General features: G+C 46.5%; 1 protein-coding gene across 1 annotated transcript; it reads left to right on the top strand.

Annotated features, from left to right (window-relative positions):
* The first annotated feature begins 3,183 nt into the window (after positions 1 to 3,183).
* LOC119444291 (testis-specific serine/threonine-protein kinase 4-like) lies at positions 3,184 to 27,123 on the top strand. The gene is made up of 2 exons (XM_037708714.1): positions 3,184 to 3,362; positions 26,895 to 27,123. Exons 1-2 carry the CDS (start codon positions 3,184 to 3,186, stop codon positions 27,121 to 27,123), a joined length of 408 nt encoding a protein of 135 aa, XP_037564642.1.
* The last annotated feature ends 470 nt before the right edge of the window (positions 27,124 to 27,593 follow it).

Consider the following 27,593-nt stretch of genomic DNA (forward strand, 5'->3'; position numbering starts at 1 on the left):
TCCGATATGTTTTCGTCCTTAGGCAACCGGCTCGAGCCTCAAATAGCAAGGCACTGCCCTTTGTGTTATCGTACAGATTTTCCCTTCTAATTTCTTTCTTCTCATTCTTGTAAATCTCCATTGGCCCTTTTTGTTTCCATTCTTTGCATCCAATTCACGCTCTCTATTTCTCTCACTTTCTTTCTGATGATTCCTGGTTGTCTATTTGCAGTTTCGATTATCCTGTACTTGGTTGCCAACTTCCTTGACCTCTTCCTCCATTCTGTGTCCACGCTTTTCATGTAGAGATACTTGTGCACTTTAGCCGCCCATTTATTTTCATCCATGTTCCTGGGCCTTTCTTCAAAACTATCATTTTCCAAAAGATGAAGCGCCAACAGTGACAGCACATTAGGAAGGAACGAACACAGGACAGGCGCTACTTGCAACTGTTTATTGTGGTCAAAGGTGGTTGAATATATAGCCATGGGGAGAGGAGGGGGGACGAAAAAGGCGGAACACTGATTGTATGAATGCGCACGCGTGAGAACACTGAAAATATGCATGAAGGAAATGGCGAATCTAAAGCTTATCTAAAAACACACTTTCATTTGTGTATATATTGAGAGACGGGGAGCTGACGCATGTTTCCCCTCTCTTCCTAATCTGGTTGGCCTCCAACAATTCACGTGCCACAGAGTCTTTACTTTTAAACAAGATTGTAGTATCTTGAAGCCTTGCTTCACATGCTTGTTTATTTTCATTGCCGCAGGCCTTGCAATGAAGAGGCAAGTTTGAGCCATTAGCATACTTCAATGAAAGCTTATGCTCCCGTAGGCGATCATTAATACATCGGCCAGTTTGGCCGACGTATACTCTTTCCCACACTTCAGAAGTATGCGGTATACGACCCCTTCATCACACTTCACAAAAGGGTTTGTATGTTTAATGGAACACCCTGCTTTCTTAGAGTTATCAGAACCAATCAGGCGGCACAAAGTAGCAAGTTTTCGGGGCGCGGAAAAAACCACAGGAATTTTGTATTTCACGGCGACGTGTTTAAGATTGTGCGCCACTTTGTGAGAATACGGAATCACCACTGGTTTGGCTTTCTTTTCGAATGTTTGACCTTCTTCGGTGCTTCTTTTTCTTTCTTTTTTCACTTTTTTCAATAACGCCTCCGAAACTGCGCTTAAAACCGAACAAGGGAAGCCAGCCTTCCTCAATTTCAAAATCTGTTCGTGAAAGCTTCCTTGTGCCTTACGACAGCACGATTTTTTAAGGGCGGATTCGAGGCACATAGTGGCAATCGCACGTTTAACAGTCTTGGAGTGTGTAGACTCATACGGCAACAATTCCTTCCGGGCACGGGGTCGATACATCCAGCAGGAACCTTCGTCAGTAAGGGTTATGTCAAGATCTAAAAACTGCAAGCTGTTATCCTTGGCTAGTTCAAAAGTAAAATCTAAGCCTTTGCCGTGCTGTTTAAATTCAGATAAAATGCCCTGCACAGTATGGGAGTAAGTCATGGGAAAACGTTCCGTCAGTAAAATTAAAAAATCATCAACGTACCTAAAAACCTTCAGCACTCTGCCATCGTCAAACACCATGGATAGCGTTCTGTCGATGTCCGCAAGGAAAATGTTGCGCAGTACGGGAGCCACACACGAGCCAATAAAAATTCCTTTCTTTTGGCACATAAAACTGGCCTTGAAAACAAACAGTTGTTGAGCACAGATAAAACTTCAGGAGTGTTATGAAGTTATCCACAGAAATTCCCGCGGTATTCTGTGGATAACTTCATAACACTCCAATTTTGAAATTGAGGAAGGCTGTATTCCCTTGTTCGGTTTTAAGCGCAGTTTCGGAGGCGTTATTGAAAAAGGTGAAAAAAGAAAGAAAAAGAAGCACCAAAGAAGGTCAAACATTCGAAAAGAAAGCCAAACCAGTGGTGATTCCGTATTCTCACAAAGTGGCGCACAATCTTAAACACGTCGCCGTGAAATACAAAATTCCTGTGTTCTTTTTCCGCGCCCCGAAAACTTGCTACTTTGTGCCGCCTGATTGGTTCTGATAACTCTAAGAAAGCAGGGTGTTCCATTAAACATACAAACCCTTTTGTGAAGTGTGATGAAGGGGTCGTATACCGCATACTTCTGAAGTGTGGGAAAGAGTATACGTCGGCCAAACTGGCCGATGTATTAATGATCGCCTACGGGAGCATAAGCTTTCATTGAAATATGGTTATGGCTCAAACTTGCCTCTTCATTGCAAGGCCTGCGGCAATGAAAATAAACAAGCAAGTGAAGCAAGGCTTCAAGATACTACAATCTTGTTTAAAAGTAAAGACTCTGTGGCACGTGAATTGTTGGAGGCCAACCAGATTAGGAAGAGAGGGGAAACATGTGTCAGCTCCCCGTGTCTTAATACATACATAAATGAAAGTGTGTTTTTAGATAAGTTTTAGATTCGCAATTTCCTTCATGCATATTTTCAGTGTTCTCACGCGTGCGCATTGATACAATCAGTGTTCCGCCTTTTTCGTTCCCCCCCTCTCCCCATGGCTATACATTCAACCACCTTTGACAACAATAAACAGTTGCAAGTAGCGCCTGTCCTGTCTTCGTTCCTTCCTAATGTGCTGTCACTGTTGGCGCTTCATCTTGTGAAAGCTATGCACCAACTAGCCCCACAACCTGTTTTACTGTTTTACTTCAAAACTAATTTTGCTTAGTGCTTCTCTGACTTCAAAAGAGGCCCAACCCATGTCACCCTGCACTGCCTCATTTGTGGTATTACCGTGGGCTCCCAAAGCCAACGCTAAGGCGTACTCCGGCGCCTAAGCGTTGGCGTGACTTTAGTTGGCGTACTCCGGCGGCGGCGCGTGGTGGCGAAAAGCCGTACTAGGTCCGGCGGCCGGTTCCCTTTGTTCTCCGCTCCTTTCCCAGGCACAGAAAGAGGAGGCGCTCTCCAAGGGCACCAGCGGGACAGGAGTGTCGCTCACGCCACCACAAAGAAAGGTTTCCAAAGGTCTAGTTTGAGAGAGGCTGCCTAAATCTGCCGCTGCTAACAAAACTGATTCAAACTTAAAGCGAAAAAAAAGGAAAGCAGGAATCAACATTAACGAAAAGCTACCCGATCCCGCACAGATTCTTCCTTACGAATGTGAGCAGGGAACGAAGAAGACAAAACAGAAGAGCGGTCATGGGCATATCGATGGAAAGCGCCAACTCCAAAAAGAAGAAACCAGAGAAAAGCAATGAGCAGCCTGAAGAGATCCAGGAAGAGAAGCCAGAAGAGGCTGAAAAATCCAGGGATCTGCTCGAGCGGCGCGGATACAGTGTTGGGAAAACACTCGGCTCCGGGTCCTACTCCACGGTGAAGTAAGACACATTTCTTTCACCGCTCTCGGTATCTAGGGAGACGCCGTGCATCCTCTTTTGCGATCGCGAATCATACGTGTGACAGAATGCGATCTTGGCGCGATTCTCTCTCTAACTTTGCTAATGACTCCAACTCACAGTCAAGCAAAGTACAGTCCGGCGTACCTCAAGGGTCGGTACTTGGTCCCCTCATTTTCTTAATTTACATAATTGATCTGCCCTCTTGTGTTTCCTCTAACATTCATTTACTCGCCAATGCGTAATCTTCAGGGAAATAATATGCGACACTGATACATCTTCTCTTCAATCCGACGTTAACGCTATTTCTACTTGGTGCCAATCATGGTCAATGGAATTAAATATTAAAAATTTAAATTTATGCGTGTGTCCAGAACTTATAACCGGCTTCCTTCTTACTACGCTAATAATCTCCCCTTAGACCCTGTCTCATCCTACAAATATCTTGGTATTCATATTACTAGTAACCTCTCGTGGTCCATGCACGCTTCTTACGTAATTAAAAATGCTAACCACATGCTGGGATACCTAAAACGCAATTTCACTAAGGCACCGTCTTCCCTAAAATTAATGCTATACAAGTCACTAGTCCGCTCATTCCATCCGCGTACATCTGCTGAGTGGAATCGCCTAACCGCTACTATTGTTGACCAATCAGCATTTCATGGCAGTATTAGATAACGTTGTATAAACAGGATAATTTCGTTAATGTTATTTGTACTATCAATTGTATTACTGTCTTGTATTACGGCAACACTGTATTACTAACCACTTTGCTGCACTGTACTTTTTTATTTGATGTAACCACTCCCCTCTTTAATGCCCCTGTCCCTGAGGGTACACGAAATAAATAAAGAAAAATAAATAAATAAATAAATAAACTAGTGAATGTTTGCTCATTGCAACGTTGCGGTGACACTATGTGTGACAGCCAAAAAATGAAGTGTCCACTGGGAGAGGTTTAGTGTTCAGATTACATCGGGTTACAGCGAGCGGAACAAAACAACACACACGCACCACGTCACATACCGCAACCTCGGACCCTTCTAGGTTTCCGGAACACTAGCCGCTCTATATGTGGTGGAGCAGCACACTCGGTGAGGCGCTACAGTACGGAGCCGGCCTTAGATCCAACCGCTCTTAAAAGAACTTCCCCCACTCGTTGTCTGTTCTCGTAGTCCTCATGCTCTTCATCAGAGCCATCCCTCTCGTCAGACACATCCTTCTTTTTAGACGCGTCCTCGTCGGACTCCTCTTTCTTTGCTACTTTCCTCTGCTTGGCAGGAGTGCTGGTCTTCTTTGCAGGTTTGGCCTTATTGGCTGGTTTCTTTTCTTCCTCCTCCTCTGTGGGCCGCTTTAGAAAGGATTTGCTTTCAGATATATATTCAATGTCAATATTGCTCAACAATTCTCAATAGTACTCAACATTATTCAATAATATGTCAACAACAATTAGTCAATGACTTTACTGTTGTGAAGCGCTGAACAACTTTATTGTTGAGGTATTGTTGTGTACGTTCAATAACTATTGAGGCATTATTGAAAGGATATTGTGTCAACAATTCCTCAACAATATGCCAACAACATTTCAATAATCATTTTTATAAGGGAAAAGCAGTAAGAGCTGGTAAGAGCGCACCAGACCGACGGGGCGGCCGGTGGCGACTCTTTCTTTTACAATGGGCCGGTTCTTCCTTAAATCCCCTTGGCGGCAGCTCCTCGTCGATAGGAGCCAGACGGGACGGTTGCTGAGGTCACCCGCGCCGTATTGTGTCGTCACGTCTCCTTGGCGACTCGTCGACAGTGCCCAGACGGGGCGACTGCTGACGCACCCGCGTCGTATTGTGTCGTCGCGTCACCTTGGCGACTCGTCGACAGGGCCCAGACGGGGCGGTTGCTGACGTCACCTGCGTCGTATTGTGTTGTCGCGTGCCCTTGGCGACTCGCGACAGGGCCCAGACGGGGCGGCTGCTGACGCACCCGCGTCGTGTTGTGCCGTCGCGTCCCCTTGGCGACTCGTCGACAGGGCCCAGACGGGGCGGTTGCTGACGTTACCCGCGTCGTATTGTGTCGTCGCGTCCCCTTGGCGACTCGTCGACAGGGCCCAGACGGGGCGGCTGCTGACGCACCCGCGTCGTGTTGTGCCGTCGCGTCCCCTTGGCGACTCGTCGACAGGGCCCAGACGGGGCGGTTGCTGACGTCACCCGCGTCGTATTGTGTCGTCGCGTCCCCTTGGCGACTCGTCGACAGGGCCCAGACGGGGCGGCTGCTGACGCACCCGCGTCGTATTGTGTCGTCGCGTCACCTTGGCGACTCGTCGACAGGGCCCAGACGGGGCGGCTGCTGACGCACCCGCGTCGTGTTGTGCCGTCGCGTCCCCTTGGCGACTCGTCGACAGGGCCCAGACGGGGCGGTTGCTGACGTCACCCGCGTCGTATTGTGTCGTCGCGTCCCCTTGGCGACTCGTCGACAGGGCCCAGACGGGGCGGCTGCTGACGCACCCGCGTCGTATTGTGTCGTCGCGTCACCTTGGCGACTCGTCGACAGGGCCCAGACGGGGCGGTTGCTGACGTCACCCGCGTCGTATTGTGTCGTCACGTCTCCTTGGCGACTCGTCGACAGTGCCCAGACGGGGCGACTGCTGACGCACCCGCGTCGTATTGTGTCGTCGCGTCACCTTGGCGACTCGTCGACAGGGCCCAGACGGGGCGGTTGCTGACGTCACCTGCGTCGTATTGTGTTGTCGCGTGCCCTTGGCGACTCGCGACAGGGCCCAGACGGGGCGGCTGCTGACGCACCCGCGTCGTGTTGTGCCGTCGCGTCCCCTTGGCGACTCGTCGACAGGGCCCAGACGGGGCGGTTGCTGACGTCACCCGCGTCGTATTGTGTTGTCGCGTGCCCTTGGCGACTCGCGACAGTGCCCAGACGGGGCGGCTGCTGACGCACCCGCGTCGTGCTGTGCCGTCGAGTCCCCTTGGCGACTCGTCGACAGGGCCCAGACGGGGCGGTTGCTGACGTAACCCGCGTCGTATTGTGTCGTCGCGTCCCCTTGGCGACTCGTCGACAGGGCCCAGACGGGGCGGCTGCTGACGCACCCGCGTCGTATTGTGTCGTCGCGTCCCCTTGGCGACTCGTCGACAGGGCCCAGAGGGACGGGTGGCGATGATGGCAGGTGCTGCTTGCAATTACCCGCGACGATTCCAGTCGATGCAGATAAATCGGAATTCCTGTCTCCTCAATGATAGGCTTGGCACGTACTATGGCACAACCATACTCAGATTATATATTTTTTCCATTCCGCCTAATTGTATAACTGGTCTTCATTAATTAATCAACTTCTCAGTTATAGTTAAGTGTAAATGAGATAAGTGTCAAAATACGCGCAAACTGGCTCGAGCGGCCAGTCACGCGGCAGTTCTGAGTGTGTTCGAGGGCATGTATCACATTCGGAAAAATGCCTTTAAGTAGCACGTATTGAGCAACAGAAAGCTGTATCGGGAGGTTTTCATGTCGCTTTACAATTTTCTCATTGACACTTATCTAATTATAATAATCGAGAAGTTGAAGAATTAATGAAGACTAATTATCTAATTAGGTGGAATTAAAAAATAATCTGAGTATCTCCAAGCGGCGACAAACATTGCCTTGGTTCTGTCCAGCTACGTGGTATTTGCATATTTAAAGTTTGGGCCAAGTTACGTGAAACACCCTATATAAAAAGCGGCTGAGGAAGATGACGATGGCTGCTAGAGGGCGAACTGGTAAAGCGTTTGTTCGGGGTTACATGTGCAAAAGCTTCTTGTCTTTCAGAGTGCTTTTTTTTACTTTAGGAAACAGGAGATGTGTGTAAAGTGTAACATGGCAGTGTACAAACGTATTCAATGGTTTGCAGATGAGTCATTGCGACCTTATGCTTGTGTTTTTTTTTTTTCAGAATGGTACATATGTGCTTCTCGTACAATGCTTTTCATATAAACCGAGAATTACTCCTTGGTTACTTGAATGAAGCTTCCAGTGCAATCGTTTTAATTTCCAGGTTTATATAAGCTTGTAATATGAGGCTTATGCATTCATGTCTCGTGTACTAGAATGCTAAGAATATTTTGTTTATGTAGCATTACTCAGTCTCATCGTATACACTCCAATACAATGGTGCACACTTGTGACACTGATTTCCGCGTTTGAGTATTCTATACTATTTTTACTTGAGTATTGCTTTCTTGGTTTTATGGTTCTTTTAATTTACACCATTACATTATTTGACGTATCCCAAAGGCAGTATTTTTTATTTTAACATGTTCCCAGTGTTTGTTTTTGATACTATGCGGCATTATTCCTTTTTGTGTTCTTTTCAGCTTCTAGATTATTGGTAACATTGCTTGTAGGCAGCTACCATGTGAGACATTTCTCAGTCTGCTTCTTGCAGTTGCTGTGATATCAATCTCTAAATAACTATAGTCTGTTCATCTGACTACATGGGCTGTTTACTTTGCTTATTAAGAAACCTTACGAATTTCGTTTGTATATTATAGTCATTGTTTATCAGTTTCTAGTTCATTGAGAATTGTATCTGCGAACTCTAGTCATTGTTCGGGTACTTATAATTCAATTTACTTTGTATTTCTTGTACATTTTGCTGAAATATTGCAATTATTAATAGTTTTGCTTTGTCGTACTGTCCTCATTCCATGCGCACTTGGAAACATCTTTTAGTTGTAAACATCGTTGCTGCATACCAAAGACGGTATTCTAGATTCATTTTCGTGGACATGATCTTTTCGTGTGACTTGCTAGAGGATGCGTCGGCGTCGATAGGCAACAGTGCTTGGCACTGAACCAGAAGCTGTTTTGCACTCGACACCGATGCTTCGACTCATCTGGAACCCCCGAAAATTGGCTTCAGATCATCGTAAACCTTTCAAGATCTTTTCTAGACCAGCTTTTTGATAACGTCTTATTAAGGTTTAGAAAGTGGATATCAATAGCTTTCGCAAAGGGCTCATTTGTTTCTTTCCCAATCCTATCTCTAGGCGAGCTTTTCGAATACATCTTTAAGACATGTTATAGATCGTCTCAGAAAAGTAATTAAGCCGGACATTAGCCGATGTATACGAGGTTTTACCGACGAAGTTGTCTGACTGATGTTTTCTTTAAACCGTTTTTATCGTGTCGGATAAACGCTACGAAAACGTTATGTATCTCTTTTGTGCTACCTTGGTAGGTGTCTAGGGACATAATTATAAGGGACTTTTGAGGCACTGGTCTCCGCTGAGCGTGTCCGAGGACAAGCGGGTGCGAGAGAGAAATATACAAGTGACAATATCCATAAATAAACGCATCACTGTTTTGGTGATCCATATATAATCTCACTATCAGGGAGGGAGCAATGTACCTGACTGGATCAGTATTTTTTGATTTGGGGTGCTGCTACGCTGCGCTCCGCAACACCCCCAACGACCGCTGCTTCGCGTCGGCGACCCGTACCGCGGCTTCCGCCGCGGCACCGGGGTACAAATGCGAGCAGTATCCGCTTGTTTACAACACCACAGTTCACCGAGATCAAAAGCCGTCATGCCACACCACCACTACTGCAAGGATTTCCGCCACTAGAATAACCGCTACAATAATAAAGCGCGGCCGGCGTGGCCCAGACACCGCCAGAGATTCAACGCACCTTAAACGATTCTCTCCCTACGCACGTAGGAGCTGCGCTCGGCAAGGTCGCTGCGCCCGGTCCCGGAGATAAGAGAGCCACGCTCAGTAACTAGCAGCCGCCGCGCGGCCGTGCAGACCAGTGCCTCAAAAGTACCTAAGCGATTATGTTCCTAGGCACCTAGGAGCTCCACGATTGCCATGACAACACGCGTTAAGCGGAAGTCACGTGGCCCGCAGTGCCACGCCCCCGCTGTACCTATTAGCAATTGTAAAGTCCCGGCATCCGGGAGCTGACGCGTACAGACGAAAGTGCGAAACGAGTTTCCGGCTAAAACCGGACGCGAGTACGAAACAAGCGGTCGGGCGGGTCCGCATTGCACCAGTTTCCCGCGCGTACGTCACGGAAGCGGGCCACTCTCATTGAGTTGAGTTTGAGTTTATTTAACCACATGGTACATGAGAAATGTGCATTTGTGGTTGGGTATGACGGGAAAAAAAGCTGCATAGAAGTAGCTTGACGAGCCCCATCACCCCTAAAACAAAACAAAAACAACAAGCACAGGCAGCAGAAAACAACGATACATAAAAATACATATACATATGTGGTCTTTAACAGGAAATTGCGTATAAAACGTTTACATAACACGAAAACCAGATGCTCTATAATTGTTGGAATAAACACACACTTTTATATAACTCTGTTTTTGATAAAGTACTCAAGTTCTCAATTGTTAGTTTCCACCTATTTAGTACATTTGGAAGACAGAAACGAAGAGTTTGAACCCTATAGTTAGTTCGAGTACGTGGTACATACCAAATATCCGTATGTCGAGTTGGACGACTAGCTGTATTAGGTTGCAAGGCAGCTAAATTACGTATGTACGTATTGCCTCAGCATATTTCAGATTTAAAAGCTGACAAGACCTGGTATTCATAGCAATAATCAACTCTCAAGATTCCGAACTTCTTAAACAGTTCAGGGGTGTGCGCATTATAAGAGACACCTTCAATACACCCTAATGCATTTTTTTGCAGGATGACTAAAGCATTTAAAGATTTTTTAGAGCCTGTTGACCAAACTAGATAGCAATAATGTAGATGAGAAGAAAAAAGGGCATTGCACACTAAAAGCTTTTGAGGGACAGGTAGTATGTGTTGACACCTTCGCAATATGCCTAACACTCTGGAAAGTTTATCACTGACGGGCTTTGTATGGTAATCCCATACCAAGCATTCGCTAAAGATAACACCAAGTGTTTTTACGGAGGGGGAAAGTTCGATTTCATTAGTGTTGAGAAATAATTTCTGAGATGGTTTGCAACGTTTTGATTTCGCTCGGAACAGTACAGCTTTAGTCTTAGAGCAATTTATGTGTAGCGAGTTTTCTTTAGTACTTCATTAGCAGACACAACAAGGTTGTCAATGGTTTCACCAGAAAAAATAACGCAGTGTCATCTGCATAAATAACATAATCTACAGAGCTGTCAACTCTTACAATATCATTAATGAAAATATTGAATAAAAGGGGTCCCAGTATACTTCCTTGTGGTATGCCATTCCTAACACCTTTAGACAATGACAACTCTCTGTTAATAGATACACACTGATGCCGATTTGATGAGTAACTTTTTATAAGAGTTGAAATGACACCGCGAATGCCATAACAATATAGCTTTTCTAACAGAGTAATATGATTAATTCAGTCGAATGTCTTCGAAAAATCTAGGTATATTCCTAGTGTAAGTTTTTTTGCTTCTATGTTCTTTATGATTAATTCTTTTTGATATAGCAAAGCACTTTCTGTTGAAACGCCAGGCTGAAACCCATACTGTGACGACGTGATGATATTGTGTCGATAAAAACACTTGGACAATCTTGTATATAACAATTTTTCAAGCCTCTTGGAAAATAATGGCAGAATTGAAATTGGTCTACAATTACCTAAATTATTTTATCTCCACCTTTGTAAATGACTGTGACTTTCGCGGTTTTCATTTTCTCGGGAAATACACCTGTGTATAATGCAAGGTTATATATATGTGCTAAAGTAGTGCAGATAAGTTCTAAAACAAAGATTATGGATTCCAATTTTAATCCATCTATGTCCTCACTTTTACTTTTTTTGAGACTCTGAAACACATTAATGACCTCTTCTGAATCTGTTGGATGAGCAAATAGCGAATCCTTTACGGGGGGAGGTAAGTGATCTAATGAATCCTGACTGTGAGTGCTATCAACTAATGAAGTGAAGTACTCGTTAAACTTGTTGGCCAATACTGTACCCTTGCATATTTCACCATTAATTAACAGCTCGCCAATATCACTGGTGGCTCATTTAGAAGAAATGATAGAATCCAGTTTGTTCCAGATGTGTTTAGTGTCAGTAACACCATCGAACATCGTAAAGTAATAACTACGTTTAGCTTGCTTTTGTATTTTAGTGAGTTTATTTCTGTAAACCTTAAAAACGTAATATGCGCTCACATCTCGCGTTACCAAAAACACCTGATATAACCTATTCTTTTCTTTAATCGTATTAAGTACCCTGGAAGTAATCCAAGGCTTGCGGGCCCGCTTAGGCTTGTTTAGGGTCTTATAAGTAAAGTGTTTTCTGTACACAGAGCACATAGTATTAATAAAACAGTCATACGCGAGGTCAGCGGAGGAACAAGACAATACGTTGTTCCAATTCAATGTATTAACTTCCTCTCTGAAAGACGCAGTGCATACTGATTTATTTGTTGAAAATGAGTAGCCGGGGGAACATGGCTCCCTTCATTAAAAGGTTTGTCCAGGACTAAATAAACGGTCAAATGATCACTTATCGAGGCATCAAGGGCGCCTGCCTGTATTGGATGAACGGAATTGTTTGTGATGAATAAGTGCAGGAGAGTAGAACTAGTAGCGGTAATGCGCGTTGGCATAGTAATAACGTTTTTGAAAAAGAACGAAGCAAGAAGGTCTGAAAATCGAGCCTGTTTATATGTGTTGCTAAACATGTCTATGTTCAAATCACCACCAAGCACTAATGTGTAATTGAGATCATTAACAACCGAGAATAGGTTTTCTAGATATTGAAAGAACGAATCAATGTTACCATCTGGAGGCCAATATATTACTGTAAACAAACATTTTTGATACTTTATTGTTAAAGCTTCTATGTCATCGGTATACAGAGACAGATCTTCATTCCCCTCATACTTTAATCCTGACTTCACGTGTAAGCATACACCGCCACCCCTTTTAGATTTTCTATTCTGCTCAACCACGTTATATCCGTCAAGATGGATAACCTCAGTGTCGCTGCGGTACCAAGTCTCTGTCATCATAATAACAGAAAATGAGAAATTATACTCTTCAAGAAATAAAAGGTGGTCTCCTTCATCCGCGTCAAGCGACAAACCGCAAAAATCGGTCCAGGAGCGATTTCTCCCGTGGCTAGAGTGACCTATAGTCGGGTACAACTTTAGAAGACAGGAGAGGCCCCGCCCAGTTGACCGAAGCGCAGCAGCCAATTCCTCCGCGACTAAAGAAATAGTCCTGCTCAAAAAATTGTGACTGCTTCTAAAACGCGCATTTCTCGGTATAAATAAAATTTGTGTATCTTGACGAGTGGTTTAGTAAAACTATCATGATGGAAATGCTACAGGACATGCCGGATCGCGAGAGAAAAATAACTCCGTGCCTTCTACAACACTGTGCGTCGTCTGCTACGGAGCAAGAACGACGGCACCGGGCGTGTAATTATAAAGCAGTCGCTAGCTTAATAGCATAAGATTCATATATATACTTTTCGTGTGTTTGCACAAGCTTATTTTTTTAATGTGTTAGGCTTATTTTTTATTATTTTCTTGCGGTTGCGAACCTGCAGTTTCGTGAGTTCGCGCACGTTCGCGCACGGCATTCCGTGCCAGTTTCCCGCCATGGAGCCCGGCGAGGTGACATCGGAACGCGATCCTTTGTTGCCGAACGAGGCATATGTCGCCTCGGTGACCACACCACCAAGGAGCCTCGGCAAGAAGAAGAGCGGCCACATCCAGAACAGAGATTCACGCAACATGATCTTCCACTGCTACACGTTTTGGCGTAACAGGGACCCTGAACGCAGCGTGGAGCGCACGAGCAAGTTTGTCGCCGACATGCTCGGTGTCAGCGAAAAGATTGTGTTCAGGGTGAGCGAGGAAGTTAAAGCTTCGCATTTTTCGGGTGACAAACTGACGACGCCCCCGAGAAAGCGCCTACGCAATGCGAAGAAGAGAAGACGCAGCGCGAAGTTTGACAGCTTCACGTTGTGCGCGCTGAGGTCATGTGTGCACGATTTCTTTCGCCCCAACAAGATACCGACGGTCGAGAAGATAACTACCGAGTTCTTGGAGCGTATGGAACTCCCGTCACTAAGGCGGTGTACTGTGCGTCGCCTGCTTGATGAGATCGTCGTCAAGCACGAAAAGAGAAGCCTCAACTCGCTGCTTATCGACCGGGATGACATCGCCGCGATTGGTGGAATCGCTACTTCCGTGACGTGGAGCGCTACCGGGCGGAATACCGAAAGATCTTCTACCTGGACGAGACATGGTTGACGGCGGGACACACTCGGTCGATCGTGTCGACAGATACCGTGGTGCAGAAGCGCGGACGCCTGTTAGCTCGAGCAAATGGCCTGACGACGGGTCTAAAACAACCTTCTGGGAAAGGTCAGCGCCTTATCGTGACGCACATCGGCAGCCATGATGGCTTCGTCGACGGCTGCTTGGATATATTCCGAGGCCAAAAGACAGGCGACTACCACGAGGAAATGGACGGCAATCGCTTTGAGGGCTGGTTCAATGACGTTCTGCAGAAGTTGCCAGCTGGTAGCGTTATTGTTTTAGACAATGCACCTTACCATAGCCGGCTAGAAGAGAAATTGCCGACGACGGCCTGGAAGAAGGAAAATATACAGGAGTGGCTCACAAGCAAGAACATCACCTATGGTCAAACGATGGTAAAGAAGCAGCTGCTTGAGCTGGTGGAATTTGTAATGTCACGCTTTCTGAGCTACATCGTAGACAACACAACTGTAAGGGCCGGTTACATTGCACTCAGGCTCCCGCAGTACCACTGCGAATTTAATCCCATTGAGCGTGTGTGGGCCAAGGTCAAAAATGGCACCGCTGCGGACAACAGAGACTTCAAGCTGTCCACGGTCGACGCCATCTTGAGCGTGAAAATCAAGCAGGTAACGGCGGAAGATTGGAGGATGAGCATTCAGCATGTGATGGACTTGGAGGCAAAGTTCAGACTTGACACGTCTGTGAGTGAGCACATTCAACCCATCATCATCCAGCTGGGTGAAGACACTGAAGAAAGCGACTCCGACTGCGATCTGTCTGGCATAGAGCCACTCGAGAAAGCATAACGGCTTCTTATTAACGACAGAACAGCCCTTATTAAGGCTACCAAAATTTTGCCGGTGGGTTCGCAAGAGCCAACCATCCATTCCGTGACCTCTCAAATGAATAATAAGTTCCATTTATGGCATATTCCTTATAAAATAAGCTCAATTCTGATAAGCAACGTCCTGCACACATCGTGCTCGATTTAAGAAGTGGCATAGAAACACTTTTAAATGCTGGCACATCTGAATTGAAACACTATTGTTACCCCTCATTATCGTTGGCGTGCTCAAAATGCTCATTCGGGCAGCCACCATCGAGTTTGACGCGCCCCATAGTGAAATAGCAGTAGTCGGAGCACGCTTTATGGTACTGTTAGCAGCCTGCACTGGAAATCAGAGTCATGTCATAGCCAGTGCTGGTCAAATATCAGTAGACAACACGAAACTGACAGCCACAGTTAGCAGCTTGCACGCCAAAGCACATGCATGTGGTTGCATTGTTTAGTTTGTTATCTGGCTCAAACAAGTAATGCGAATAAGAGAAAATATATAAAACATCATTAGCTTAGTGAGGCCCAAAATGGTCATTCAGGCAGCCGCCGTCGAATTTGACGCGCCCCACAGTGAAATAGCAGAAGTCGGAGCACGCTTTATGGCTCCGTTAGCAGTCTGCACTGAAAATTGAAGTGTTGTCATAGCCAGTTTTTAATTTATTAATCTGACTTGGGCAAGTAATGCGAATGCAAGCACAATTATTAACATAATTAACTTTGCTAGTATTTTTGTCATATTTACGTACCGGAAAAATGCTCACAAAAATGTTGATCATGTTTTGGTGAGTCACTTCGTTCATTACAAGCCGTAGGCAAAGTGACGGACAGATTCAGACAGTGATATTGGTGAAGTAATAAATGGTGAAAGTTGCAAAAGCTTTCACAGCAATGCTTTGCTGGACTCCATTCACTAGAAAACTGCGTTTGTAATGATGAAAGCGTCAAGACAGGAAATGATACCCCCCTGCACAATGCCTATGTGTACCACCACATGGGACGGGCAGCGAAACCATCTGTTTATTAAGACTGAATGCAACAACCGTAGCAAGGTGCTGTTTCACAACATGGCACCTTTTCATGTGCACTTCTGGCAAGCTGCCATATGCACTGATGCATAAACACATTCACAGGGGTAAGAGACGAAGTAACTGTGCAACCCACGTGATGCTTTTAACATTTGGTATCTGTCAATGTTTCTGTTGTCACAGCTGATAGAACTTTCTTTGGTGCAAGTTGGTTAATCATGTTGTGGCAACAGCACAAGAAGCAAGGTCAGAATAGCAGGAGAAAACACAGCAAGATGGCAGACTGAGGAGGCAAGGTAGAAGAGAGAGAATGGCTTTAATGACATCGAAGAGGCCAGCCCTGCTATTCACAGCACTTGGTGCTTTGAATGTGACGAGTTAATGGAATTGTAAAGGAAGACGTGGCTGCAGCATGCTTACACGAACAAACGCAAAAATAAAAGGACAGAAATAGGAATAAACACATACACACACGGAAGAACTCACATATTCACACACGTGCACACAAACGCGAGCGCGGAAAGTAGGATCTAAAATACAAAAAAGGGGAAAATAAAAAATATCCACAATCACGCAAGAAAACACACGCACACATTTAACGCAGACGCACGTAGAGGTATCAGGAGTCAGTTTACAAGCAGCTGTGCCTACTTTGTCGTACTCTTTTTTAATGCACATATTGGCACTGTTGCCTTCACTCACATAGGACTTTTTGGCAGCACAACCTATGCGTGATTGTTCGCAGCAGGCATTCTTCCGCTGGCGTGTGCAGTGAGCGAAGAGTTGTAAGCCACACAGCGACGCGAATTCATGCCAAGCTCCCTTGTAACGGCACCAGTGTATCAGTCATAATTTTATATTAGCACTAAGCCTAACATTAAGGAAACAAACACTGCTCCCAAACGCCTGACCGTTAACAATCCAATGACATTCGCTCAAGAAGCGCGTGCTAGTCAATGATTGTTAGCATTGGTGGAAAGCAATCAATCGAGGGTGCTACACAACACTCGAACGACGCTGCTAGACGCTCGGCTATCTTATCACACTGCTGCCAACGATCGGTCGTTTGTACGCTGAGCTGGCAGCAACGAATCTTTGCGTTGGAGGTTGCTTTCACAAATCTTTTCTGTCGAGAAACTCGCAGGTTGGTTTCATCCGCGCACGCTTTTCTCATTTATCCTGATAATAGTTTTGCTCCATCACTTCGCCACGTCCGACGAGAAACGCCAGGGGCATAGTACACAAACAAACCAGCCGCTCACAGTAGGTACCAGACTTTGGCGAACTCGCCTCGTCGTAACTTCACTTAGGAGCAAAACAAAACACCATGGAACAAACACATACGATGTTTGTTTGCAGCGGTATGTCGCCGCGGGATCCTGTTTCCAGACGAAGCGCAGCACAGCGTCACCGATGTTCGCTGCAATCTTTCTTCGCCGGCTCACGGTTCAGAACAAACGCACGCGGCACAAATTGTGCATCGTAAGCTCACAACAATATTTCCGGCATGACAAACCACCACAAACAATTCGAATTCACTCTGACGAAATGAGACTCATAGAGCTGACGCGACTAGGCCCAGTTTGAAGCGAGGGCGGCCATGCTAGGCATGTTCTCCGTCGGCGGGGTCACCGGCCGTCCGGCTCATGACGTCACCTGAAGTGCGCACCTATTGGTGGAGGCTCATGTGCATCCGCCTCTGAGGGGCAAATGCCGCTGCCTTCTAAAGTTGTATCCGACTATTGAACCCGGGGCAAGAAAAACCTGTTTCGCTGCTGCTTTCGCGGCACGCGTCTTGCCACCTGCGGCGCGCCGCGCGCGTTTTGCCGCTACTGTGTACGTGCCATTACGGATAGCGGCAAGTGTTAAAATCACATGCAGTTATCGCGATGAATCTCTTCTTTGATTGACATCGAATGACGCAGCACGCGTACCTAGTCCATTGGTAATCACGGCAGCTTATCTTCGCGATAGCATGTCATATACGCAGAATGTGCTGCGTATATGACAAGCGTATATAGACGCAGATTGTTTTGGTCAATCCAACGAACGATGAACGACTGTCCTCTTTTCGCGGCGGCGTAAGATGGCTGACGCAAGATCTCTTTCGGATGGCCTTCGCGCCTGTCGCCTGCCCGCTGGAATCTGAGGTTCTATCCTCGACACTCATGTCGGCTGCACGGCCGCCATTATCCGCCATCTTCACTGTCTCATTGGCTGTCCAGAGGTCACGTGTTATGAAATTTGTGCCGGGGAAAGAAAGTTTTCCAAAATGGAATTTTGCGTTTTCATAAGAATGACGAAACGTGACATGGAGCTGCAATTTTTATCGACTAATACTTTTTTGTGGTCATTGGTGCATATATTGCGACTTTAGCGCTTGAAAAAGAAAGTGGATGGTAGCGTGCAGAAGCCCGTGCAATGCATCTGCAATTTCGCGAAAATGTGGTGGCGTTCAAAGATAGCCGGCATGTCAGCTTGTTGATTGGCTGAATGAATATCCCGTGAAGAGCTTCACAGGAAGGGTCGTTTCGTAAAAATCAATTTGACGTTTCGTGACGTTGCGCTGGGCCGCCATTGCAGAGTTTCTGCCATAATTTGTGGTGCGACGAGCCGCGCGAATTATGGTAATGAGCGGCTATATGCAATGGCAGTCGAGAGGCGTGCGTATCGCCGTATTTTCCTTGTCATTTGGGGCCGTGAAAATCTTTTGTTCAGAAAGCCTGCTCATAGCATTTGCATAGCTCTCGGGTGGTGTTGGCGTTTGTGTTTTGAACCATCATTTTTATTAAAAACACGTTTATTTGAAATAGTATTGGTTGAAACTAGCAAACTTTCGGCGACATTTTGCACTTTTCCCTATGGCGTTTGTATTGTAATCAATATTAATGACTTTTCGCGCCATCAAATGCTATGACAACGGCGACTTAATTTATAAAAAGAAATGTACGCAAGGCGGCGCCTTGAAGTTTCCGCTCGCGGTGCGAGTAAGCAGCGAAGTGAACAAGAGATGGCAGTGCCGGCGCTTGCGTCGCGCAAGCGGATACCTGTGACGCGCGCAACGCTATCGATGATATTCGGCTGCGTCACTTGCGTTTCACGAGATAGCGATAACGCCGCCTAGAGCGCGCGCTCATCATCACTGGTAGGACACGTATGTTGTCTCAAGCTAGAAAGCAAGCGCGTGTGTGCCAATATACGATGACTGATTCCGTTTCCCTAGGACACGCATCCCAGCTAACGAAGCATACGACAGCCTGTGCGCATGCATGCGACGGAAGCGAGAAACGATTTGGATGAAATAATCGTACGCTTTCAGCTAGCTGCTTTATTTTTACTGGGGAGGAAAAGTATTTCCCTTTATAAAGAACGCTAGGTTCAATACATACCTTATCGTTTCTTAGGCGAAACGTCAAATTTGCGTCGTTACGAAAGCAAATTGGGGGTATCGGCGCAATTTTGTAAGCGTCACGCCTACGTAATGCCTCGAAGAACATGGCGGAATGTCCAGAATAGCGGCTCTGGACAGTCTTTCTCCGGTGCTGTGCCCTTGGGCGATGTTGTGCGGTGCGGGCGCGCGGTGGAGCAACTCCGATAAAAAAAAATTGTGCGCTGATCTCCGCACCCGTTGACGCTCTGGATTCCTGTTCTCTTACAAGAAAAACGGTGTGCTCTTTACCCTGCGTGCGTGAGCGATACATCGTTATGTTCCGGACTAGCCTCCCACAGTTTAAACAGCAGTACACGCTACGCTTTGCTCTGTGTTCCCGCAAGCGTAGAATGGGCATTCTACTCTCTCTCAGAAGGGGAGAGTAAAAATAAATTTTCACTCTCTCGCTGCGGATAGAGTGAAAAATGCATTTCATTACACTCGATATTTTGCGAGAGTAAAACAATGCTTTGAAGAGTAAATCGGCCCCTTCACTCCTGCGATACTCTTTCTGGTTTTTAGAGTGTGGGACTTTAGAATGTGTCGGCGTGGGTCTTTAAAATAAATAACAAAGTCGCACTTCTGCCCGAAAGGCCAAACATAGATTGCGATAGCAAATTCGTGGATCGCTATACGAAGTAAGGATAATAGCTTTACCGGCCGTTTAAACTTGGAAACATAGGCATACTAACTAATTTAACAAGCATGGTGTCTCGCGCGGACAGGTAAACATAAAGACATCTCGCTCGATGACCACGGAAACTCGCTGGTTAACATGCCGGGGGTAGAAAGAGCGGCAGCGAGCGAATTGACTTTTATGCTGTCTCGCCTCCACGCGAACTAAGATCAAGCCACAAGACTACGTCGCACTTGCGTTGAAAACCATGACTACATAGATAGACTCGATCACCTTAAAGGAACCACCCGACCACTGCCCTTAGAAAAGCCTACAGCGAATCAACCAAATCCGATCGAGACGAGGTCCTCAAACCCCGCTCTAAGTTCACAAGAACAACAACGCATCTTCTTACTACTAAATTCTCAAACGCACTCCCAAACGTGAACAACACCCTCAGCAACACTACCCAATTCTACCCAAACAGAAATTTTATAAGATTTTTACGGACCCGCGCAGAGTAGCCTACAAACGCAACACTAATTTCAAGGACCGTCTTGTACATGCCAAACTAAGAACAAAGATGACGCCAACATCCGGTCCTTGTGGCCGCCTTCGGTGCGCTTGCATGCAAACATATTCAATCTACTACTACAGCAAAAAAAAAAAAACAACGCCGGATTACCTACACAACCTCACTTCGAGTTTCACGTGCACTCCAAGGAACATAGTCTACTGTTAAGAATGTGCTGCTTGTAACAAACGAAACACTAGTGAGACTGGACGACAAATTCATACAAGACTCAACGGGCATCGTGCAGATAGAAAACACAATTTACCTCAAGCCAGCCACTTCAACGAACATGGCCCTATATTCGATAAAGCAAGATCCTATATACTACAAACAAACTTCCGTTCACCTCACGAGAGGAAATTTACAGAATCATACCTTATACACAAGTGTAAATGCCTACACCCGACAGGGAATTACAATCGCTGAAAGCTGTAACTGGAACCTGAAATTCTCCTATTATTAACAAAGGCACAAAACACGTTTAGCCACCAGCTAACCTCGATTCTCAACCGCACCGGTTCCTGTGTTTCCTTTTCCTCCCCTACCACTAAATTTACGATTCTCTTCCACGCTCTTACGCATATATCAACCATATTAGCCCTTTTTCCCGTGTACGGGAATAATAGTACGCGCCCGTTCTGCTGTCAACCTCGTATTTGTTCTTCCGTTCTTGTTTTCTTTTTCTTTAAAGACCCACACCGGTACATTCCAACGTCCCAGACGCCAGGTTATCTTTTTCGGCTCCTCGACCACACAGGGTCGCGCCACTTCTGTGTACCGCCATGACGACGCCTACGCCAAACAAATGAGCCTAACATCCCTTGAATGACAAAGCTGCTGCCTTCTGACTTCTGGGGATCCGCGTCTCTCACGCGTCCCCTGATGCTGTTTTTGCCACATGGCTCGCGTCTCCCGTAGTCCGGCTTGGCCGCGTGGCTTTACGGCGGCGGTGGTCGGTGTGGTTGCGGCGTATTGCGAGAGATGGCACTAGTGTTGCGCGGCTAACGCCACCTAACGGCAGGGTTCATCATCATCATCAGCCTATATTTATGTCCACTGCAGGACGAAGGCATCTCCCTGTGATCTCCAATTACGTCTGTCTTGCGCTAGCTAATTCCAACTTGTGCCTGCAAATTTCCTAACTTCATCACCCCACCTAGTTGCCTGCCGTCCTCGACTGCGCTTCCTTTCTCTTGGTATCCATTCTGTAACTCTAATGGTCCACCGGTTATCCATCCTACGCATTACACGGGCTTACCAGCTCCTTTTTATTGCGATAGCAATTATATGGACACTTCAACCGGATTTCTGCCGTCGGCGTCGCCGTCGCCGTGAGGTTCCGTATAGATAAAATCTTCACCGCGCGCCGTATGCCCGAGCGGAAGCGTGCTGGGACGCGCGCTATCGCGGAGAGCGAACGCACTCAATCTCCCACGCGCAAGCAACGAAGCGGGAAGCCAGCGCCGGAGGGAGCGGGGGGGGGGGGGGGGCACTTCTACTGTGCCAACAATCGCGCTCGTCGCTCGACCGCACGGTCTCTTATCTCTCCCACGCGCAAGCAAGGAAGTGGGAAGCCAGCGCCGGAGGGAGCGGGGGGGGGGGGGGCGCACTTTTCCTCTGCCAACAACCGCGCTCGTCGCTCGCCGCACCGTCTCTTATCTCCACACGGCTCTGACCTTTATGCACTATGCGTTCGCCGCTCAGTTTCTGTTGAAGCGATAGACCGCACGTACCTTCGCCCGCTCCTGCGGCGTATATATGCGCTTGCTGCCAGCGTTTTGACAGTCGTTGTCTGCAGTTATTCAGTGTGATCTATTCATGTTTGTTTGTGCGCGCTCACACCACGCTTGTTCATTCAGTTAGTAATAGTCGGGCCACATTTTACAACGCAAGCTACACATGTAATGCTGCCCGGATCGGCAGTGCAGCGCTACAGGTGTGTCCCTTCGCACGCGCGCTTCCCACGGGAAGCGCTTCTCATCAACACCACCGTTTCACACGCGCCTTCTCGTGGTCATCGAGTCTCTCTTCATGTCGGTCTACTTACGCCGCAGCACACCTGCTTACTTAATCAGCTCATGTTTACTACAATTCATATTGCTACCAAAGCCGCTCACCTTACTTCGTATGACATTGCTGTGTTGCTATCGCATTCATTGCTTCGCTCTTAGGGCGAAACTGTGACATTTTTTTCCTCTTAATGTCAACTAGAATATCAGCTATCCCCGTTTGCTCTCTGATCCACACCGCTCTCTTCCTGTCTCTTAACGTTAGGCCTAACATTTCTCGTTCCATCGCTCTTTGTGCGGTCCTTAACTTGTTCTCGAGCTTCTTTGTTATCCTAAGGGTTTCTGCCCCATATGTTAGAACCGGTAGAATGCAATGATTGTACTTTTTTCTTTTCAACGACAGTGGTAAGCTCCCTGTCAGGATTTGGCAATGCCTGCCGTATGCACTCAAACCCAATTTTATTATTCTGTAAATTTCTTTCTCATGATCAGGGGACGCTGACGGCGGGGTTACTTGGGCGCAAAAGGGAGATTGCGCTTCCTTTTTGGCGTGTGGTCGGCGAGCAGCGCTCACGCTTCGCGCCTGCGCGGACCCGCTTTGCGGGACCGTCCCGAGAAGGCCTTAGGAGCAAGACAGCAGAATGGACGAACTTGGATCGTTAGAACGCGCCACCGTTCACGTGACCGTACACGTCAATGGCTAGACGTTGGTGTCTAGCATGCGGGAGAACATATTCGCTCGCTATCCGGTCGTGGTGAGTCGGACTTCCTTGTTTGTCGCGCGCTCATGTGAATGTTCTATGGGTAGTAATTCGGCTAGCGTGCGTTAGTGTATGAAAGGTGCAACAAATGCAGTTTTGATTGGTTGCACTACTGTGTTGTCGTTCCTTTGTCCCAAGATCACGTGTGAGACCCCACAAACTACCCTATCTATTGCCCCAATTCTCCGTATCGCCATCTTAACACCTTCAAAATTACGCGACGCATTGCTGCTGTGTTACTCAAGTCATTCTTTGAACTCATGACGTGTTTTTATTCGCACACTGGCCGGCTGACCGGCTCTTCTGAAACCACAAACCCACAACGCCTACGACATCCCTGAAGGCACCTTAACCTCTCGCTCTCCCAACACCCTCTTATACCCTTCTTTTTTTCTGCCATCTTCCCACTCTACCGCTCTTGTCCCCTAATCTTAGAAACAACGCCCAGACACGTCACGCGAAAGTGATCATTTTGTTTTCAGTCCCTCCCTTTAGAGCCAGCCGCCACCGACAACGACCTCAAGTGACATCACTCTACTAACCCGTTAAAACTAACCTGCCGAGGATGGCAAGGCCGCCTTTGACGAGGATGGATCCTCCTATGGAAACGTTGGCCAGCCTTTCTGAGGAACCTTATCCCCGCTTATAACATTTATACCACGTGTGCTACTCCATCTGTCTACCAGGTGTGCTAGTCCCCCCCTCCCCCACCTGTTTGATGGTACTTGTTCTAATATTTTGTATTTTGTCTGCACTGCTCATCCTCATTGATAGTCTTCAAATGATAATTTAGATGGGCTAAGCGATGACAGTGTGATACACTTAACTAGTCCCCTAAAATCGAAACGACGAGTGCCTTCTACTACAATTATTGTGGCGATAGCAATTATAGGCGCATTTCTGCCGTCGCCGTCGTGGTCGCCGTCGCCGTGAGGTTCCGTATAAAATCCAAGGGCGGTAACGCCGTCGCTGCGCGCCCTACGCTCTATGCGCGAGTGAAAGTGCACGAGGGAGCCAACAATCAAGGCTCCATCTGGCCCGCGCGAAAAGGAGGAAAGCGGGCAAGAAACTCGCCGTCTTCCTTCAGGTGCGAGGCATCCAGAGGCATTCTACCCTGGCTGTATCCTGAAAGCGATCTGCGTTGGGTCTGCGTGCATCGGCGGCTCGTTGCCGCGTGTTCTCGGCGCTCTGTTTTCGTTGAGGACAGCACGAATGTCATTTGGCTCGCTGCTTCGTATAGCTCGCCTGTCGGGCGGATTGTGACTTTTTTTTAGAGAAAATGCCAAAGCCAATTACTGCTTGGGCTCTTAATGTCGAGCTAGAATTATCACCAAAACCCATGGAATCGTTTTCGTTACTTCGGAGTGCAGAGGATAAGTGATAATGTTCAAAGATAAGATACATTCACTTATGGGTAAATACGTGCCCATTCGTGCGATTCGTGCTGCTTTTCACTATCCTCGGTTTACGACCTCAATTATCCGTGCACGAAATAAAAAAAGCTCGTGTATCGAAGGGTATTGCCTTCGGATAGTCGATAACGGTGGGCAGCATATTGCTGTGCACCGTTTGAATACAAAAATGACAGTGCCATAGCAAAACACGCCTTTTTTCAAAAAAACTCTCCTTTCTCGTTATTAAAGTAACCCTCGAGAATTTGGAACGTTATAACAACAAGAGATTGTGAGTCGAGACGAAGAAAAAAAGTAATTCTGAGTAACGATGCTGGCAAATTCTACAAACTTTATTCAAATTAGAAGATGAGTCAGCAAAAAAGTGGTCGTCATGTCATAGAGTTAGCGGCGCTCGGGCTTTCGCCTTGAAGTCGTCTTAGTTGTAGCATCAGGGACCCCTAGTAATTTTTATTGATGAATTCAAAATATTTAACCTAATACGAAACCCGAAGAACTCTGCAGCTGATGCTGAGGAAAATGCTCCCAAATTTTTTTGAAAAAAAAAGTTCAATTATTCGCGAACAATTTATTGTTGCACCGCTCTTTCGCAGCCCATAGAATGTGGTGCGTTACACAGCGACTGGAAGGAGGGGAGAGTGATGCCTGTCCTCAAACAAAGTAGTGCAGGCAATCTATTTCTACAAACCCATAGCCTAACAAGTGTTCCATGCAAGCTGCTAGAGCAGGTTATTCGACGATCTTCTTGGACAGCGGTCAGCATCGTTTTAGAAAGTGCTTTTCCTTTGAAACTCAACTTTTACTTTTTACTAACGACCTGCTTTCTTTTTTGACCTTGGTTCTATTATAGATTGCACATTTATCGCCTCTGGAAAGCCTTTGATCCAGTTTCCCATCGTGTCTCCTTGTAGAGCTCAGTAGACTTAACACTAACCCTCATCCTCTGAAATGAATCGAGGACTTCTTAAGCAACAGAACCCAATATGTAAGTGCCAACTGTAATGACTCACACTCTGTTCCGTTACTTCTAGTGTGGGACAGTGTTCTGTCCTAAGGTCACTATTCTTTCTCATTTATAATAATGACATACCTGCATGCGGTTCTTCAAGTATCACACTACTTGCTGACGACTGTTTATTCTAACTAATCCGCAATGGCTGTCCAGCACTTCAGTCAGACATCTACAGTATTTGTTCATGGTGTAGCGTCTGGTCATCGAACTTGAATATTAATAAGTGCAAAGTTATTAGGATTTCTCGCAGCAATGTTCCTTATAATTTGTTTTCCTACTTTGTTTATTGCTCCAATTTGACTTCTGCCCATACCTACAAAAATCATAGTGTGCCCATTTCTAATCATTTAACACGGCATTAACACTACAATTATGTAAAGAATAGTGCAAACGGCGTGCTTGGGTTTTCGCACGGAAACTTTCCTTTAGCTCCCGTCTCTCTAAAACTAACGCTCTACAACACATTGGTTAGAGTACGCTTCATCAATCTGCGACTTCCCGCCATCAATGCTGATTTATTCTCTTGAAGCCTTCCAGAACCGAGCTTTTTTTCGGCCAAATTATTTTCGTACTTCCAGCGTATCTGCAGTGAAGTCTCCCCTTAATATTCCTGAATTTTCTTGCAAAAGATGAATAGCCCATCTTTGTCTTCTTATAAAATCTTTTTCGCTAACCCTGATCTTAAGAACACTCTTTTTGCTGCGCCATCCTACATCTCATCACGTGTTGATCATCGTGTTAAAGATCGAGTGCCAAGTTGGCGCACCAATCTGTACTTTCATAAATTTGGGCCAAAACCGTTATCGGAATGAAATAACCTCCCTGCCTCCATCGTCACTAACACGGATCAATCTGCATTCAAGACTTGCATCTGCAACAACATACCACAACTGTACCACTCCTCTCTGTAAAGCCGCAATTTCATTGAGAGTACGTTAAATAAATAAATAAATAAATAAATAAATAAATAAATAAATAAATAAATTGCGAACATTCGACCTTTGGAGCGCCGGATTTCCATCTATTGTGATTTGAGTACGAAACTCAATGTTCGTAAATTTCCTGCTGCGCCATAGGTCTGCCCACCGCTTTTATAAGGTGCTTAGCAGTTTGATTGAGAGTGAAGCCGAATGGGTGACGGCGATATTCACTGAGGAGGTATTTGCAAATTCTTGCGCTAGGTTTGTTCATTCGTGTTAAGGACAGTTCGATGTCGCGGCTGGGCAAGTCCTTCTAATATGGCTGCAACAGGAAGACTTTATCCCCACGAGCTCTGAACATCATGTTGGTAGTATTCAAGGTGTTCCACACCCTGGTAAGTTTATTTATTCGACGAGGATTCAAACCAAGGTCATTGCGCACGACAATTTGATGCTATGCTTGCACTATCTCCACGCCCAAGGATGTAATTGTGCATGTGCATTTCTTAAGCGAATGACTGTTATCGTGGAAGGCTAAGCGAGCACCACTCTGTTCAGGGCTTGTCTATGCCCTCCATTAATCTCGGACACGGCTTTGGGGTGGAACAACATTAGAGAAACGTCACGTCGATTATTATTTTGTTAGCCTTTTGTTTTTGCTTCTGTCCAGGCTGGTGTGCAAAGGTGGTACGTCTTATGCCTGCAAGATTGTGTCCAAGGAGCTCACGTCCGCCGTGTACCGCGCCAAGTTCTTGCCACGTGAGCTGAAAATCCTCGCCGCCATCCGCCACCAGCACATTACCTACGTCAGCGAGATCATTGATCTCCCGTCAAAAGTATTCATCATCATGGAGTTGGCCACAGGAGGAGACCTACTGGAGAAAATATTGGTACTGTAAACATCGCCATGTGTCCCTTAATAGGGACGCGGAAAATATAGGTACAGATTTCTGCTACGATAAATACAGCCATTTTAATGCGAAAGCATTACGGCCAACCTCCATGGAGCGAAAAAGCGACGAACTTTCGGCGGCGGCCGCTTGGCGACGGCCGCCCGCGGCCCGACGTCAAAAAAATGACTGTTCGCCGCCGATCCGCTCTCTCCAGATATTCGCCGCCCAGCGAACGGCCGCCGCCGGAAGTCGTCGCGTGCGGCGAAGAGCGTGGACCAATCGGACCACAGCGCAGAGGTTGACTTCCGTCGGTCGCCCGCCGACGGGAGTTTTGGTTGTTGACGCTTGGCTACTGTTCGGCTATTTCCTACCTTCGTTTCAAACGCTCGTTTTCCAGCGCTGTTCACCTCCTTGTTGGTTGTCCTGCCTGAATATTCAAGTGAATAATATGTGGTCAATGCTTGTTTTGTGTACTC

Source organism: Dermacentor silvarum, chromosome 3, assembly GCF_013339745.2.
Source record: "Dermacentor silvarum isolate Dsil-2018 chromosome 3, BIME_Dsil_1.4, whole genome shotgun sequence".
NCBI lineage: Eukaryota > Metazoa > Arthropoda > Arachnida > Ixodida > Ixodidae > Dermacentor > Dermacentor silvarum.

What these genes read in the sequence shown, in the direction of transcription:
- LOC119444291 (XM_037708714.1), top strand. Translation starts at nt 3,184, where the DNA reads ATGGGCATATCGATGGAAAGCGCCAACTCCAAAAAGAAGAAACCAGAG. An exon ending in GGGTCCTACTCCACGGTGAA is followed by an intron (nt 3,363 to 26,894) that starts GTAAGACACATT and finishes GCTTCTGTCCAG; the next exon opens with GCTGGTGTGCAAAGGTGGTA.